The sequence below is a fragment of the Myotis nattereri genome, assembly GCF_964212035.1.
Source record: "Myotis nattereri genome assembly, chromosome: 19".
Classification (NCBI taxonomy): Eukaryota; Metazoa; Chordata; class Mammalia; order Chiroptera; family Vespertilionidae; genus Myotis; species Myotis nattereri.
The window spans coordinates 15722401-15738664 of NC_138095.1; the positions used below are offsets into that span (position 1 = coordinate 15722401).

General features: G+C 53.4%; 1 protein-coding gene across 2 annotated transcripts in view; it reads right to left on the reverse strand.

The window, feature by feature from the left end:
* KIRREL3 (kirre like nephrin family adhesion molecule 3) overlaps positions 1-16264 on the reverse strand; it is a 454266-nt gene that overhangs the window by 91811 nt on the left and 346191 nt on the right. For both annotated transcript variants that reach the window (XM_081113425.1, XM_081113424.1), the window contains exon 2: positions 5089-5166. In XM_081113425.1, the coding sequence (XP_080969551.1) occupies positions 5089-5166 (78 nt within the window). The remainder of the gene's footprint in view (positions 1-5088; positions 5167-16264) is intronic.

Below are 16264 nucleotides of genomic sequence, written 5' to 3' on the forward strand. Positions count from 1 at the left end.
AGGGAACCGTGGGAACAGATCTGGTGGGACACACACCCAGACATGCTCTGGGAACCAGTCCAGCAGAACCTGGGGTGAGGAAGGAAAGCTGGTGTGGAAAGAAGGGGGAGCCTTTCTGGGGGCCACCCCTCCCAGCCCCCTGCTCTGCTGACCTGCCTAGGCCCTGGCCTCCCAGGAGGAGCCTCAGAACTGGACTTGGAGGAGAGGCTGATAGGAAGACGTGTGGACCCACTTTGCGCCTGTGGGTGACTTTGCCCATCATGGCACTAATTAATGACTTAAATTAAACTTGACCGACTAGTTCCTGGTGGGAGACACTGGGCCAGGGGAGGGAGGGAGGGCGAGAGGGATCCTTGCCTACCTGTCTCTTTAGGTGGGGCAGAGGGTCTAGTGCATTTGTTTAGGGTAAGCGCCACAAAACAAATAGGCTGGTTGCCCGATGGAGCCCAATGGTGGGGGAAGGGGAGGATCCAATTTAGGGTCTCTCTGTGGAGAGGGCAGTAACACAGAGAAGGCCCTCTGTGTCTTTATCCTGAGCTTATGGAAGGCAGGGGCCATGTCCTACTTAACTGTAAAAGCTCCAATGCTTAGAACCACGCCTGGAACTTACTATAAAATTGATATTATTTTTAAAAAATGTATTTTTATTGATTTCAGAGAGGAAGGGAGAGGGAGAGAGAGATAGAAACATCAATGATGAGAGAGACCCATTGACTGGCTGCCTCTTGCATGCCCCCTACTGGGGATCGAGCCCGCAACCTGGGCATGTGCCCTTGACTGGAATTGAACCTGGGACCCTTCAGTCCGCAGGCCAACACTCCATCCACTGAGCCAAACCAGCTAGATCTCAAATTGATATTATTTTGCTCGTAGGCATTCAAGGACTGTTTTATGAATAAATAAATGATCTCCTTCCAGCAGTTCCCATTTAAAGCCCCATGTACTTACTATGAGGTCAAACAAACCTGAGTTCTTACGCCTGGCCTGGTTTTATTTCCTCCTGCCTTGTCTACCCTCCATTAATTTTTGTTCAAATCTCCATTTGATGCCGCAGATGTGTTGAGTCCAAACAGGAAAGAACACACACACACACACACACACACACACACACACACAGAAACCACATAGTGCTAGCCACCTCCATTCCTGCAGATGTTGCACCTTCTATCCAAGCAGGCTTCTAGGACCCCCCCCCCCCCAATAAAGCAACTCTCATCGACTATCACCTGCCTCTTCAAACGATCTTTGAATCGTGTTTTCTCTTTATTGCTTTGTGTAGTTTAATCGCACCAATTGCGATTACTTTAGCTTATGATAAATCCCCAATCTATAAAGCTCCTGTTCATTCATTATTTTTCTCAAGCTGTTATTTTTTTTTTTTGCGGGGGGGGGGGGGGGGCGGGGAGTAGCGAGGAGGAGGGGGGAGGAGTGGAGGGAGAAGAAAAGGAAAAGATACCAGATTAACAAGGAGACATAAAGTAGGAGGCCACTTCTCCCCAGGTGACAGACACCCTACGAAATGCTGTTAAACAGAACAAATACACTCTAACACAGTACAAGTAAGGCTTTTATGTCTCTTCTAAATTAGAAATATAATGATCACCACCTTATCTTTAATGGAAGCAGCAGCTAATTGTTCTAATATCTCACTGATTCCAGCGTCCGGGAGAAAAAATAATTATTTTTTTACTGTTTTTACCAGTGGTTCCATTTATACCAAGGTGTATGGTGCAGCCTGGACAGCGATTTCTATTTCTTGAGCTATGTCATGGCTGCTGTTTCAGTTCAATTATTAATATGTGGAAGTTATAATTATTTTCAGTATTGGTACAAGATAATTATAAACCATAAAACAGCTCCCCAGGCTTGCCATGCCTTTTCTTATCTGCAGACATGTTGGAGTTTGGGCATGTGAGTTTTAGAAAGAGAAAAAAATGTATAATGCGGCAAGACTGTCCAGGATGGGAGCAGGGGAGCCTTGCCCACCCCTCCAGGTCCCTCCTGCTTCTCCGCCGTCCAAAGCCGAGGGTGACCCACCTCATGCATCTCCTCTTCTGCCCACGGTCTCACCCCCTCCGATCCTGTCCCCTGGTTAGTTGAGATTTGTAACCATTCACACGTGATGGTTTAGCTGGTTAGTCCCCCTCCCTCCCATCTCCTTCTTTACCCAGAAATAGCAGCAGCTACGTGTGTGTGTGTGGTTGTGTGTGAATATGTGCATAGATGTGTGTGTTGGGGCACTTGGGAGGGGTGAGAGCCACATGGGGAGAGAGATGGAGAGAGAGATGGAGAGAGAGAGAGAGAGAGAGAGAGAGAGAGAGAGAGAGAGGTGAGGTGTTGGCTGCCCAAGCCATTAGTGATGCCTTGCTGCCTCCCTCATTCTGAGTATTTTGCTTGAGTCTCAATTAGTCATCTCCAGGGGGAGGGTGTAGGTTGGAGTAAGGCGCCGGGGGTCTATCATTGTTAACCAAGCCAACCGTAATCAGTTGAAAGTAATAACACATTTGTGCAGATTGTATGTGTTTAGAGGCGGGCGGGGGGCTCAGAGAGAATAGATATTGTTTTGGCATCTTCCCATTTTAAAAAGAAAAAACTTTAAATATGCTGTTTTCGCTTAGTTGTTGCACAAAGTAAGACTAACTGTCCTCAGACGTCACCGGTTCTGGTCTTATCCCTGGGTCCTCGTCCAGTCCTCCCTGACTCCCTCCCTTCCTTCTTTACCTTAGCAACATCTAAAAAGTGCCTCTCTACTGAATGCTGAATTCCTTTTTTTTCTGACCATTTTCCAAATTCCTGGGCTAGAGTATTCCCACTGTTCCTTTCTGCTATGGCAAAGGCATCCAGACTCCTTGCCATGGATTGGGTCCCCCTTTCTCCCAATGTATGTGCTGAAGTCCCAGCCCCAAATGGGACTGTACTTGGAGAGGGGGCCTTTACAGAAGTGATTCAGGTTAAATGAGGCCATATGGGGAGGTCTTGATCCGATGGGATTGTTATCTTCATAAGACGAGCCACCTGAGGGCTCTCTCTCTCTCTCTCTCTCTCTCTCTCTCTCTCTCTCTCTCGGACACAGTGGAAAGGTGGCCGTCTGTGGGCCAAGAAAAGGGCTCTCATAAGAACCTGACATGTTGCCACCCTGATCTCAGACTCTCTGTCTCCAGAATTGTGATAAAATAATCTTCTGTTGTTTAAGCTACCCAGTCTGTCGTGCTTTGTGATAGCAGCCCATGCAAGGTGCAGGAAGTCAAATCCTGCTTATGAGTCACGTGATAGGATTCTTTGAAGGCCCCAGGATCGAGAGTCACTATCCTTCTCCTTGGTCAGACGCCCAGAGCTTGAGGTTTCAAATCCAGCCCAGCTCGGGCCTTTTGGCTTCCCCTGTCTCTGTCGTTTTAGCTTCTCTCATGGGCATCGCTATCAAGAGCCTGTCTGTCTATTCAGCACCACGGACAGAGGCACCCCCCTCAGTCCCCACAGATGAAAGCTACCACCTAGTGCTCTCATGAAGGCTCTGTTGGGAGGGTAGAGGGTGGGCTGAGCAAGAGAAAGCCAGGAAGGGAGACTGACTAGAGCAGTGGTTCTCAACCTTCCTAATGCCGCGACCCTTTAATACAGTTCCTCATGTTGTGGTGACCCAACCATAAAATTATTTTCGTTGCTACTTCATAACTGTAATTTTGCTACTGTTAGGAATCGTAATGTACGTATCTGATATGCAGGATGTATTTTCATTGTCACAAATTGAACATAATTAAAGCATAGTGATGAATCACAAAAACAATATGTAATTATATATGTGTTTTCCGATGGTCTTAGGCGACCCCTGTGAAAGGGTCGTTCGACCCCCAAAGGGGTCGCAACCCATAGGTTGAGAACCGCTGGACTAGAACCACAGACAATCCCAGCCCCGGGGGCTCAGCCCTGGGGCTCCCACAAATGGGAGGTGGCCTCTTGGTGCTGCTGCCCTCTTACAGTCAGGTAGCAAAATGGGGAGGCGATACCCCTCGTGGTTATTGTGCTGGCCTGCCTCTTGTCACACTGTCACCACGATGGGTGCTGGTGACAAACCTATAGCTGACGAGGCCTTAAGTTTGGGGAGCGTAAGGGGATGAGGGTGCCATGGACTGTGGTGGGGAGGAGAGCCTGCTGAAGAGCATTGAGGAGTGCCCCGGAACTGTGCTATGGATGGCCCAGCTCTGGGAACAGAGACGGTACAGGTGAGTCGCCTCCCCCATGCCTGGAAGGGAGCCCAGGGCGTCGGGAGAGGAGGGGCCCAGCTCACAGCAAGCTGGGCTGGCCGCAGGCCAGGGCTTCATGTGTCTGACTTTAATGAATAAATGGCATCCCCAGCCATTGTTGATCTACTTTTGAATCCCGACAAACAGTCTGTGGCATCTGATGGAAAGGGTTATTAGCTCGCAGAGACAGATGGCCGGGGAGGAGGGGACCGGCTCTTTATGACAGCAAGCCCATGAGCGACAGCACGCCTTCCACACCCCAGCCTCCACGTCCATGTCGGTGCCTTTCCCAAGCTTCCTGTGGCCCCGTCCAGCCTCGGAGGAAAGACTTGGAGCAAGAGGAAGGCGGATGAGTAAGTGGGAGGCGTAGGGGGGATGGAGCTGGACAAGAGGGCAGGCTTGCAAGTGTAAACACTCGGCCTTATTTTCTTTTAGTATCATCCGAAGTGCCCCGTCAGGTGCTGTTCATTCAATCGGCATTTAACAAACGTAAGTGGCTGAGGAGAAAGGTCAAGAGGCCTGGAGTAGGAAAGATGATAGAAGCAGATTTAATTGCAACAGGTGGGTGGGTGGGAAGTAAAAGGCAGGGAAGCTGGAGGAAGAGAAGCAGGGGACACAAAGGGAGGAGGAAAGATAGCCTATAAGGAAAAGTGCTGTAGCGTCAGCATACTGTGTTTCAGGCATGAGCGGCTCCTCTCCACGTTACTATATGAATAGCTTCGTGGAAATTGAACTGATCTGCCCGCTGTCCTTTCTAGATGCCCCAGGTTCCCTTTCTTGGTCCTGTAGCTGTAGGGCATAGTTTCCTCCCCCACCTGACCCCTGAGAGGGTAGGCGGGTTCTCACTGACCTTCATTCATTCTCCGAAACTTGTCCTTGGCCATGTAGCCCAGCACGAGACAGCATCCTCTCTTCTGGAGGCCCAGCTCTGGAAGAGAAACAGAGGTGGGTGAGCCGGGAGCAGGTCAGGGATCAGAGAACCCCTTTTGCAGGGGATGTGGCACTTGCTGCTCTTATATACTTAGTTGTTTCACAAGCCTTTACATTGCACCCACTCTGGTCCAGGCATAATTGTAAGCCGTTAAATTCCTGATTTGGTTTTCACAACCCTATGAGGTACATATCATTATTCATTTTATTATTATATATAATATTATTTATTTCAGAGAGGAAGAGAGAGGGGGAGAGAGATAGAAACATCAATGATGAGCGCTCATCGATCAGCTGCCTCCTGCACACCCCCTACTGGAGATCGAGCCGGCAACCCAGGCACATGCCCTTGACCGGAATCAAACCCGGGACCCTTCACGCCACAGGCTGACACGCTATCCACTGAGCCAAACCAGCTAGGGCCCCATGATTCTTTTAGACTCGCCACCCCTACCTCTTTGTTCAGAAGTCCTACAAATGCGACAGCCGCCACGAACGGGGGGAATGAATAAGGGGCATGATTTCTGGAAGGCGGAGTGTGACTGCACCTTCTCCGGGGCCTTGCCAGCCTCGCCGGGCACCCAGGCGCTCCCTGCCTGTTTCTCAGAGAAGGACCTCCCACAGAGCGGCGTGTGCAGCCACTTCTCCCCAAACACTGGGTGTTTGCAGGCGGCTGGAGGGAGGCAGGCTGGGCTCCTCCTCTCCCCTGTGTCTCCAACCACCTCTGTGGCCCAGCACCCCCTCCCCCAGCAGATCAGCAGGATGAAAGGGAGCCCAGGGCCCCGGAGAGACAGAGGAGTCAAGCTTGGCGGTTCTTGCCCTGGGGGAAAAACAAAGTGTGGCAGGCGGTGGCTGAATGCCATGGCCCAGGGAGGTCCCCGGCTTTGATCTCCTGATTCTTTAAAGGGGTTTATTGACTCTCAGGAAAGAGCCAGAGAGGCAGGCCCGAGCATGCCTTATCCAAAGGCACTCGCCTCTTTTCCTTTCCTGCCACGGTCCCTCCTCGGAAGGCGCGGCCAATCCGCCCTCACTTCAAACAGCCTCACATCTCAGGCGCCCAAATTGACCGTGTTAAGTTCCCTCATCCAAGGCCCTGGCTCTTTCTTCGGGGGCTCCTGCTATATCGAGGGCAGGAGGATCAAAGCCTCTTTGATGTTTACTTACAGTATTTGTGGATCCTTCCTAACCACAGCCTTCAAGAGGCAGGAATGCAGCACACCAGGAGGGGGACGGCGGAAGTACAAGCTGTGAGGAGGTGCTGAGCCCCCCGGAACAATAAATAGCCTCTTGCCCGAGACCGTATTGAAACCGCAGCACGCTGACGAGAGGCAGCCTGTCCATTGCAAGTGCAATGCGATTGTTCACCATCGAAGCCGTACAATTGCTACAGTTCTTAATCTCGTTGCCGGTGACTTTGTATGTCCACCTCCAGCACATCAGCAGCGGCTGCTAATGAGAGAGGGAGTCTGAGTTCCTGCACGGAGCCCAGGAGGCGACCGGGGGAGCCCTGAGACGTGGGGGCAGAGGTGCTGGATGGATTTAGGCCAATCTTTTGTATGTCTTTTTGGAAAGTCCCTTAAGTTCCCAGGGAAATGGAGCAGGTGTAATTTTCCTAAAAATGTAGAGTGTGGGGCAACCTGTGGAATCCAGATGATCCCTGTGGGCCAAGTATGTCAAACTCAGAGACTAACACGGGCCAAATAAACGAGTCTGACATGCTTGCTGTAGGCTGTCGCTGCCACCCCAGCTCAATCCATCTGATGTCAACATAGTAGGCAGCCCCCAGAGTGGTTGCATGTCCAGTTGTTTGAAGTAAGAGCCTCACTGACCAAGTTTGAGTTTTGCAAATGACCAGGAAAAAAAGTAAAACACACACACACACACACACACACCACCACCACCACCACCACCACCACTTGATGAAGAAAAGAAATGGAGGGCGAGGCAATTTCTCAATGTATCTGGCTCATTTAATTTGACACGTGTGGGTTAGTCTTAATTACGGAGGAAGCTACACTACAAGGCGCTGATAAGCACACTGCAGGAGTTTGTTAAGGGAGAGGGCTCTCTGGCCTCATCTTTATTGAGAAGTGGGGAGAAGCCACTGGGGTCTTTGCAAAAGCAAGCGGGTTGGAGGCTTAGGGAAGTGGGAAGTAGCTAGCCATCCATTTGGGATTGCTTCCGGGAGGCTTGCCAGAGGAACACTGGAGGCCACTGGGTCCAAGGGAGGAGGCGCCAGCAGGGCTGGAATGGGGGAGGGGAGGCGAATCGGGAACCCGGGTGAGAACCCCGGAAGCAGGAACTAACTGCTTTGACTCAGGGAAACTCCGCCAGGCCCGACTAACCAGGCTATGAAGGGAGAGATGCCCAGATGGGACAGGAAGCACAGGGAGCTGCACGGTGTGAGCTCGGCCAGCCTCCAGCCTGCCACCTTCCCTGTCACCCCGCACTGGGACCGAGGGTGGAGCCAGGTCACAGGTGCCCATTTTATTTATTTATGTATTTAAAAAATATATTTATTTGTATTGATTTCAGAGAGGTAGGGAGAGGGAGAGAGAGAGATAGCAACATCAGTGATGAGAGAGAATCATTGATCGGCTCCCTCCTGCTCGCTCCCTACTGAGGATCGAGCCCACAACCGGGGCACATCCCCTGACAGGGAAGTGAACTACTGTGAGCTCCTGGTTCATAGGTTGATGCTTAACCACTGAGCCACGCTGGCCGGGCACAGATGCCCCTTTTAGAGCGGCAAGATGTTGGAGTCTTCTCCACGTGGACGTGGGGGCTGTGGACTTTGGCCGAGCACTTATCAGTAGCAAATCATCAGAGACACTGAAGGTGGCAAATGATTCACGTGAAGCGAGTTGTCCCGCCTTAAAATAAAAGTCACAGCGAAGAAATGCAGGGCCACCTGCCGACGGGGGTGTGGAGGGCGCTGTGTGAGGAGAACAAAGGTTTGGGAAATACTGCCGAGCAAGGAAACGTGTATTAGGAAAGAGTGTGTTTCTAAGGGAGAAGGAGAGATTTCATCCCAGGGCCTCCTGGACTCTAGGCTGTGAGCGACAGAGGGTCTGGGCTGTGCCTTTAAAAAAACATACACACACACAAACAAAACCAAAAATTACCTCTGAGCCCCTGGTCCCAGGCACAGTCCTGCTGATTTAATGAAAGGGCCAGCGTGAACATCTTGGGCAGCGATCCTGTTTTCTGCCCAGGTTGGAATGGAATCAGGGGGCTGATAGGGGGCCCAGTGGATTGGGCGAGGGAGAGAGGGCGGTGAAACGAATGAAGATTGTAATTCATCGGCACAGGAGTCGAGGAGACGCGAGACTTTCCTCCTGAGGGGAATAAAAAGCTTTGAAAATGGAACGGCTTTTCCTTTAGTTTCTGAGGGTGCGGATGGGCCTTTTCTCCTAGCCTCAGGGTTTTAAAGCTCTTATTAGTAATAACGGCGATACGGTGGTATTGCTTCAACTTTTGTGAAACGACTTATTTTCTCCTGACGCTGTCATAGTCACTCTCTCATTAGACACTCACAATAGCTCTGCGACAGGCAAGGCAGAAACGAGTTCCCTCCTTTTGGTCTCAGAATCGGAGGCGCGGAGAAGTAACGTGACCATTCAAGGCCGGAGCATTGGTGGGGAGGCGTGCTCAGGCCCCGATCCAGGTTTGATTTCTGGCTCAGTTCTCAGGGCAGGCCTGGAATCCCGGGGCTGCCAATGCCACGGATCACGACGGGTTTGGCCTTCCTGGGTGTCCTTCCCTCGCTCCCAGGCGGTCGTCCAGCCATGCCTCGCCCAAGGATGCCGGTCTCATGTTTGCCAATTTGTGACCTGCATGCCGCTAAACTGTGCTGGTTCTGCCTCGTCCTGTTTGCAGCCTAAGTACTCATATCCCGGGCAATGATGCTGCCCACGCATCATAGGAAGACCAGATTTCTGATGAACCTGTATAGCACAGACCCTGAGAGGGGCGGAACCCAGGTTTAGCAATCCTGACGGGCACTGGTACACAGCCCTGGCCCTTTAGGGCGAGTGGTAAATGTTTAATAGCCCAATAATACCTGTTTCATAATTTTTGACTCTCATTGCTTGCTGGTTGTAAGTTTATTAAAGGACCCATAAACTTTACATTGTTGTAAAGACATAATTGCTATTTCATTGCTTATTTAATAGGAGTTAATTATATCAGAACTAAGTTTTCCTCCCTGTTCATATTAAGAATCAATTAGTTGTTTTAAACTATTGATTTGTATTTAATTAACTGTGCTATTGCATACCAATTAAATTCTTATAAGAGAAACGTGAAACAGCTGTGATCTTAAATTACGTTTTAAAATTAATGAATTACGTGAAAAGCTGATGTGGAGTTATCTTGTGTTAGGAGGAGTTGACAATCATTGGGAGAGGCCCCCGAAGTTTCTGTGGCCACCGGCCCATACTCACAGGCTCCTGCTTCAGATGACACGCACCTGGCAGCTTCCTATGGCAATAGCAAGGGCCACATTGGCATCGTCCTTTGCCAGCCCTGCCTCCCTCAGCTGCCTCAGCCAGGCCATTCCTGGGTGGCATAGCCCTGTCCACAGCGTGCAAGGCAGCGTATTAGCAGGTCTTCACCAGCAGCTGTGGGGTCCCTGTGGCCCTGGATCCCATGTGCCCACAGGAAAGCTGGTGCCCATGTGGTCACCAGTCCTCTGGCTTCTTTAAATCTCTGCTCCACTGGCCCAAGTCTGCGTCATGGGCACGAAAAAGGCAGCAGGCTGAGCAGCACTGGGCATTATACTCTCCTCACCTTGTCTTACCCGCACACTGACCTTATGTAGGTGGGTATTATTATGCCTGTCTTTAGTGATAAAGAAATGGACATTTCAGAAGTGTAAGGAGTTTGTCCAGCATCCTTCAGCTATGATGACAAAGCGTGGTGCCTGACTCCATGCCTGGCACACTCAGGTGCCCACCCTCAGACCCTGCCTGGGGCCTTTCTCCCCGCTGATGAATGATTTAGCATTCCAACACGGCCACCAGCTGGCTCAGAATGGGACCTGCTTCAGGACCCCTTGGGCATCAGCGTGGGCCCCAAGCTTGGCGGAGTCTACACATCCCTCTGCACAATGGAATCTGGACGCTGCCCTCCTCCAACGAGGGGCTGGGAACAGCCCGGCCTCCCCTCCATTGGCGGGTAGCACCACGGGCTCACCTGCCTGGGGCCAGGCTCCCTTAATTCACCATCACAATGAAGTTGCCATTTGCTGATTACTTGTGACTTACTAGTCTCTAGGCTAAGCACTTTGCATATATTACATTCTTCAATCATAAGATCCTCTGCAGTAATTACTATTATTATTCCTGTTTAATAGGAGAGGAAACTGAGACTCCAAAAGATTAAATAACGCTTAGGGTCATGCAGCTGTAAGCGTGGGGGCCGGTAAAACGGATTTGTAGACGCAGCTCCTTGGGCTTCTAGTATGCTCTCTGCGAGGTGCAGGCCTGGGGAGGGGGATGATGTCAGCTGGACACTTTCCTGGGTAACAGTTCTATCACATGGACACCTGAACCCCGTGGGCCACGGCTCTGTGGGGACTGACCGAGCGGCTGGACCAGGAAGGCTCCCGCCCCGGCCTGTCAGCAGCCTACTTATCCCACGAGGAGCAGGGGCTGGAAGGCCATTCGCCTGGAAGGCTTTTAGACTTTTCCTGAGAGGTCGTTGGGAATTGGTGATTAATGTTCGAATGGGGCCAGATGTTCAACAGCTGTGTGCCCAGCTCTCGCAGAGGCCCCGCTGGTAGGCCAGGCAGAAAGAGGCCATCTCTTTTCTCTTCTCTAGAGGGTTCAACATCGTCCCCAAAACCAAGACTGAGGGGATAGGAGGCCTGCCAAGCCCCCACTGCCCCGCGCCCACCCCACCCCACCCCTGTAGTTCTCCAGATATTCGGGGAGGGAGATGCCCAAGAAGAGGCTATAAATTAGGTTGATCTGGGGGTTTAATTTGCACGCAGTGAAGATGTGGATTATTAGCCATTGCTTCTTTCGCCTTCAAAAAACGAGGACGTGCAGATGTGTCTCTCCCACTTGGTGTGCGGGACAGAGTGGGGAGGCGAGGACTGCAGGGAGCTGTGGTCAGGGACGCCTCTTAGGGAGGGGAGGGTCATGGCGCGGGCTGGGTCTACCCCGTGTTCTTGCCCAAGATGCCTTATGGAAGGAAGGTCCACTGGTTCCAGAAAGTGCTATGGAAGCCCTCACTAGACAGGGGGCCTCGTGCTGAGGGGCCGGAACATGGTCAGAGAACACGGGTGTAGCAGCAGCTGACACCCCCGCAGCCTTAGTAGCACTGACAAATACAAGGTCTCTCCGAATCTCACAACACCTGAGACGGTGTGGACGCGGGCATAGGGGAGGGGAGAGGCCTTATGCCTTGCCTTGCCCAGCTGAGCATGGCAGGGCTGGGATCTGACCACAAGCTCAGGGTAAGCCCCGCCCCCCCCAACACGACCACCTCCCAGGAGCCCCAGATCCAAGCTGGCAAGCCCAGCATCAGAAATCAAAGCGCCTTTCTTCCCTTGAATGATAACCTTTCGGGGAGAGAGCGCGGAGGAGAGCCAGAGAGCTTTGATTAAGGAATCAACCTCCAGCAGGTCCGGGGGAGTCATTCTGTACCAGCGGCCATCACTTAGTGAGGATACGAAAGTTTACTCACACGAGGCTGGCCCCGCGGGGGGCTGATTGCTAACAGGCACGCTCGGAACCCGCACATCCATAGGGAGCCCCGGAGAGGTGACCGCACGGGGGGGCCCTCCAACCCGGCAGCCCCGCCCGCCGGAGCAGAGGACGGGATGGCTGGGTGGAAGGAGAGGGAGAGAGGCCCATCCTCGCGCACTGTGGTGGGAGAGTGGGAAGGAATTCGAGTCCAGCTGACGCCTTAGACAAATCTCCCCTGAAGAGAAGATGGTCTTTCTCCTCTGCCTCCCCAGCTGACCAAACCGCTTGGCAGGTTGTGTGTGGGCTGTTTATAGGCCTCTGTCCTGGTGCGTGGCGCTCACAGGGCCTCAGTGCACGTGGAAGATGGGGGGGGGGGGGTCTCTGTGCTTCTGTGACCTGTTTCCCTATAAGAACCATCAGAGACCTTGGCTCAGGCTCTGGCCAGGCCACAGAGGATGTCACAGCGACGCGAAGGACGCTGGTGGCCTGGCCTGAACTGGAGGAGGATTTTACCTCTTGTTCATTTGGAGACGGGTCTCCGGTGGCAGATACAGGGAGGAGGCCCCGTCTAAGACAGGGAGGGCGCCTCCCCCACGGCTCCCCCTCCCCAGAGCTGGTTTACCGCCGGCTGAGCTCTAACCTTTGAGGCCTTTCACCAGTGGGACCGAGGGTCACATCCCTCCAGCCTCATCCTGTTTTGCTGACCACTGGGCGGCAGCTGGCAAGGTCCAGCCAGAGAAGCGCCCTGGTGGGTGGCCATGACAGCTCCTGGGGTTCACGGCAGGGCCTCTTGGTGGGACTGCTCTTCGGAAAGGTCAGGCTCTGACCTGCCTTTCAAACCTCCAGAGGGGCAAACCCACAACCTCGTCTGGGCAGCTAGTCCTTCCCAGCGCTTCTCCGAGGCCTCCTGCTGCGCTCTGCAAATACTTGGGATGGAGCGGGAAGGGGGGTTCTTCTACCCATTGTTACTGGGGTATCAGCAGGTAGCTGAGGATGAGATTCTAAAGGGGAGGATCTATAGCCCTGGGGACCCGCTGGGCAGTGCGACACCAACAGCTAAAATGTATGGCCACCTTGGTGTTCAGTGTGTCGTATATAAACGATCTCATTGAATTCTCCCACGGGTCCTAGGGAGAGGGGATCCTGGGGGGATAGATGAGGACATGGAGGCGTAGAAAGGTGCAGTTCTGGCCCAACGGCAGCTCATCCATGAAGTGGCGGAGCCAGGATTTGTATCTGAGCCTGTCTGACTGCACCCCCCGAGTTCTACTCAATCCTGGACACATACACCCCAACCTTGTGTGCACGCTTGCCCAGGGATGGAGATTCACCCCTCACAGATCCAAACCTCCTGCTCGTACTGTGGGGGTGAGGATGCGGGCGGCTCTCAGAGTCCCAGGAAGGAAGCCGTTCCTGCAATTTTCCCGAAGAGCATTCTGTGTGTGAGACCAACGGAGACTGAAGGCTGCCCGGAGGGTGCTGCCTGGGAGCCATCGCCCAGGCCCCTCCTCCTGAGGGGCCACAGGGATGGTGGGCAGCCGTGGACAGAGAGACAGAGAGACTGAAGGCTCTGGGACCAGCCAGTTCCCATGGCAGAGCCCCTGGCTGCAGGGACCTGCTGTCCCCTCTTCTGAGCGCTCCCTGCCAGAGGTGAGCCATGGCATCTGCCAGGGGCCAAGTTCCTGGTCAGATAGATACCAGCGACCCTGGGCCCTGCTTAGGGCCGACGGTGGCCTGATTTCCTGGCCACTCGGCTTTGCTCTAATTATCTGGGTGACTTTGGGCGAGTCACCTACTCTTTCTGGGCCTCGGTATCCTCATTTGTAAAATAGCGAGTTTGAACGAGGGCCGGCGACGTAACCTGCTGTCTGAGGACCTCAACCAGGGCTTCTTACACTCTTATAAATATGCACACAAAACCCAGTATGCATGCCTTTTTCTAGGGAGAGACTGTGCTCTTCATTATTCTCCAAGGGGCCAATTCCTCCCCTCCCCGAGTTCCCTAAACTGCGAGTTTTCACCTAAAGGATCACTAAGACCCCTCTAGCGTTGGGGTTTGTTGGATCTGAGGGCCCCCCCTCTCCTTGATGTCTGTAGTTTAGAAAGGAAGCCGACTGCAGGGAACTGAGGACCTGGGGAAGGTTCTCAGGTCTTGTGACCACATCACTTTTTTTGAGTGTCGGCAGCTCCATGGGACGAGATGCCATTTCAGCTCCAGCCCCAGGGACAGCACGAAGGCCCCCCGGTCTGCTCTTCTCTGGAAGCATCACGGGGGCCACTGAGCTCACACAGGGCGCGGCTTCGCTTCTGCTGAGGAGGACCCACGGTTCTGGGAGCCAAGACGGGCCCCTGGGGGTGACTCCACAGGTTATTAAAGAATTGCCAGTTCTTACACTGTGTGCACTAGATTAACCCACACGTCTGTGTGTATTTTCCTACACCTCTGGTCTTGTGTACATATTGGATTTTGTGCATTAATCAGAAATGTCAGAGAATGTCAGGAGCAGAAGGGAACTTAGAAATCACCCCATTCAACCTCAGGCAGAGGAAGAGATTGGCGTGCAGAGCAGGGAAGTGACATGCCCAGTGCCACGGGGGGGAAGGCGGGTGCAGAGCTGTGTCTTCCCGTTCAGGCAGCCCCCTGAGTGGCAGGGATGATCCCCCTCCCGCCTGTCTGCCTCCCAGGCTTCTTTCCTGACCCCAAGGCCAGACCTGTTGCATCGTTCTGAGCATGTGCCCTGCTGAGCCAGCTCTGTGCCCCGGACTGCGCTGCTCTCTCTACCAGGCATTCCTGCATCCTCTCAGACAGCTCATCTGATCTGTTCAGGACCCTCCTCAGAAATGCCTTGTACCCATCCATGCACGGGGCACCCCTCTTCTGGATTCCCCTATACCTTGCACCCACCTTTGCCATGAGACATCCTATGGATACAACGATGGTTTATTATCTTTGGTTCCACCCTGTAGACAGTGAGGTGGGGACCATCTATGTTGATCTTCCCATCTCTACTGCCTCCCATGGAGCCTGGCATAGCGGGCACTCCATAAACACTTACACGGGGTGAGTGGGGCTGGGGCTGTCTACCCTTATGTCTGGCAGATGGGCCAATTCATTTGGCACCTCGGGTCTTTCCTAAGTCTTGGGGCCAAGGTGAGGTCTCAGGTCTGAGAGCCTGTCTGTACCCCTTCTATCGCCACTTGCCCTCCTTTGGCAGAGCTGCACCCTGAGTCCAGCCTCAGATGCAGCTTTGACTCATTGGTCCTGAATCTGCTCCACACGGAACAAGACCGACCCCAATTCCATGCAACTCCCCAAAAGGCTTCTCTTCTCCAAGAGAAACAGCCCTGGGGAGTTGGGGGCCTGGGACACTTGCAGCCCAGAAACTGCCCTCTGGTGTTCCTGCACGTCTGGGGCCCTGTCTTCATTCACGGTCCTTCCTCAGCGAATCCTGAAACAGGAGATGGGCAAAATGGGAATTCACGGAGGAATCCTCCTCTCACGTGTCTGGGGAAGGAAAGAGGATGGCCCCGGTCTTGGTCTGGACTTCCACGTGGCGTGACCACAGGTGTCTAATAAAACCGGCAGCGTGTGCACATCTGGGAGGATGGAGTGTGCGGCCCCTGTGGGGTGCATATGCCGTGAGCAGTGAGCGTCCGCAGGTGTGAGTGTGTGGGGCGCGTGGGGATGCTGCTCGGTGTGCGGGCCCTGGGGAGGGGCTGCACTGATGCTCACGTGGCTGGGAATCGCCTCCCGCACTGGAGGGCTCTCTGAACATGACCCCAGGTAGCCCCTGAGATTCCCACTGAGAGCTGCTAAGGATTTCCCATGTGGGAGGGTAGTTAGCTCCAAATACAGGGGATTGACACTCACCGACACCTCCTGGCTCCCTAGTCACATAAGGTACCTACTCACAGTCCCATTTTACAGACAGGAAAACAGACAGTCTTGGGGGTTAAACAACCTGCCGAGGTCACACAGCCAGCGGCCATGGGGCTGATGGCAAAGCCTGGCCCCTCCTTCATCTGGCCCTGGCCTGCCCGCGTCCCCCTGGGGCCTTCTGGGTGATCTGCCGCACATCCTCGAAGCTCTCTGGGCTTCAAGCTTCTCATCATGCCATCGAGGAGGGGGGTTCTCCAGTGACCCCCCCTGCTCAGCTCAGACCAGGGTCCCTCTCACAGGCTGCCCGCTCCGGGGCTAGGCAGCCGCATTTTGCCAGCAGCCCGCGGGTGGCTTGGCCAGCCGCACTGAGCCCGGGTTTGTGTTCTGCCTCCCGTGTCTTATGAAAGTCGGTGTCAGCACGCACTCCCCTGATGCCGCCGGAAGCCATAATCCAGACACGGCGGCAGGGTTTAGCGGAAATCCTCCGCGACAGCAGAAGAAAGCGAACGGGAAGCAAGGAT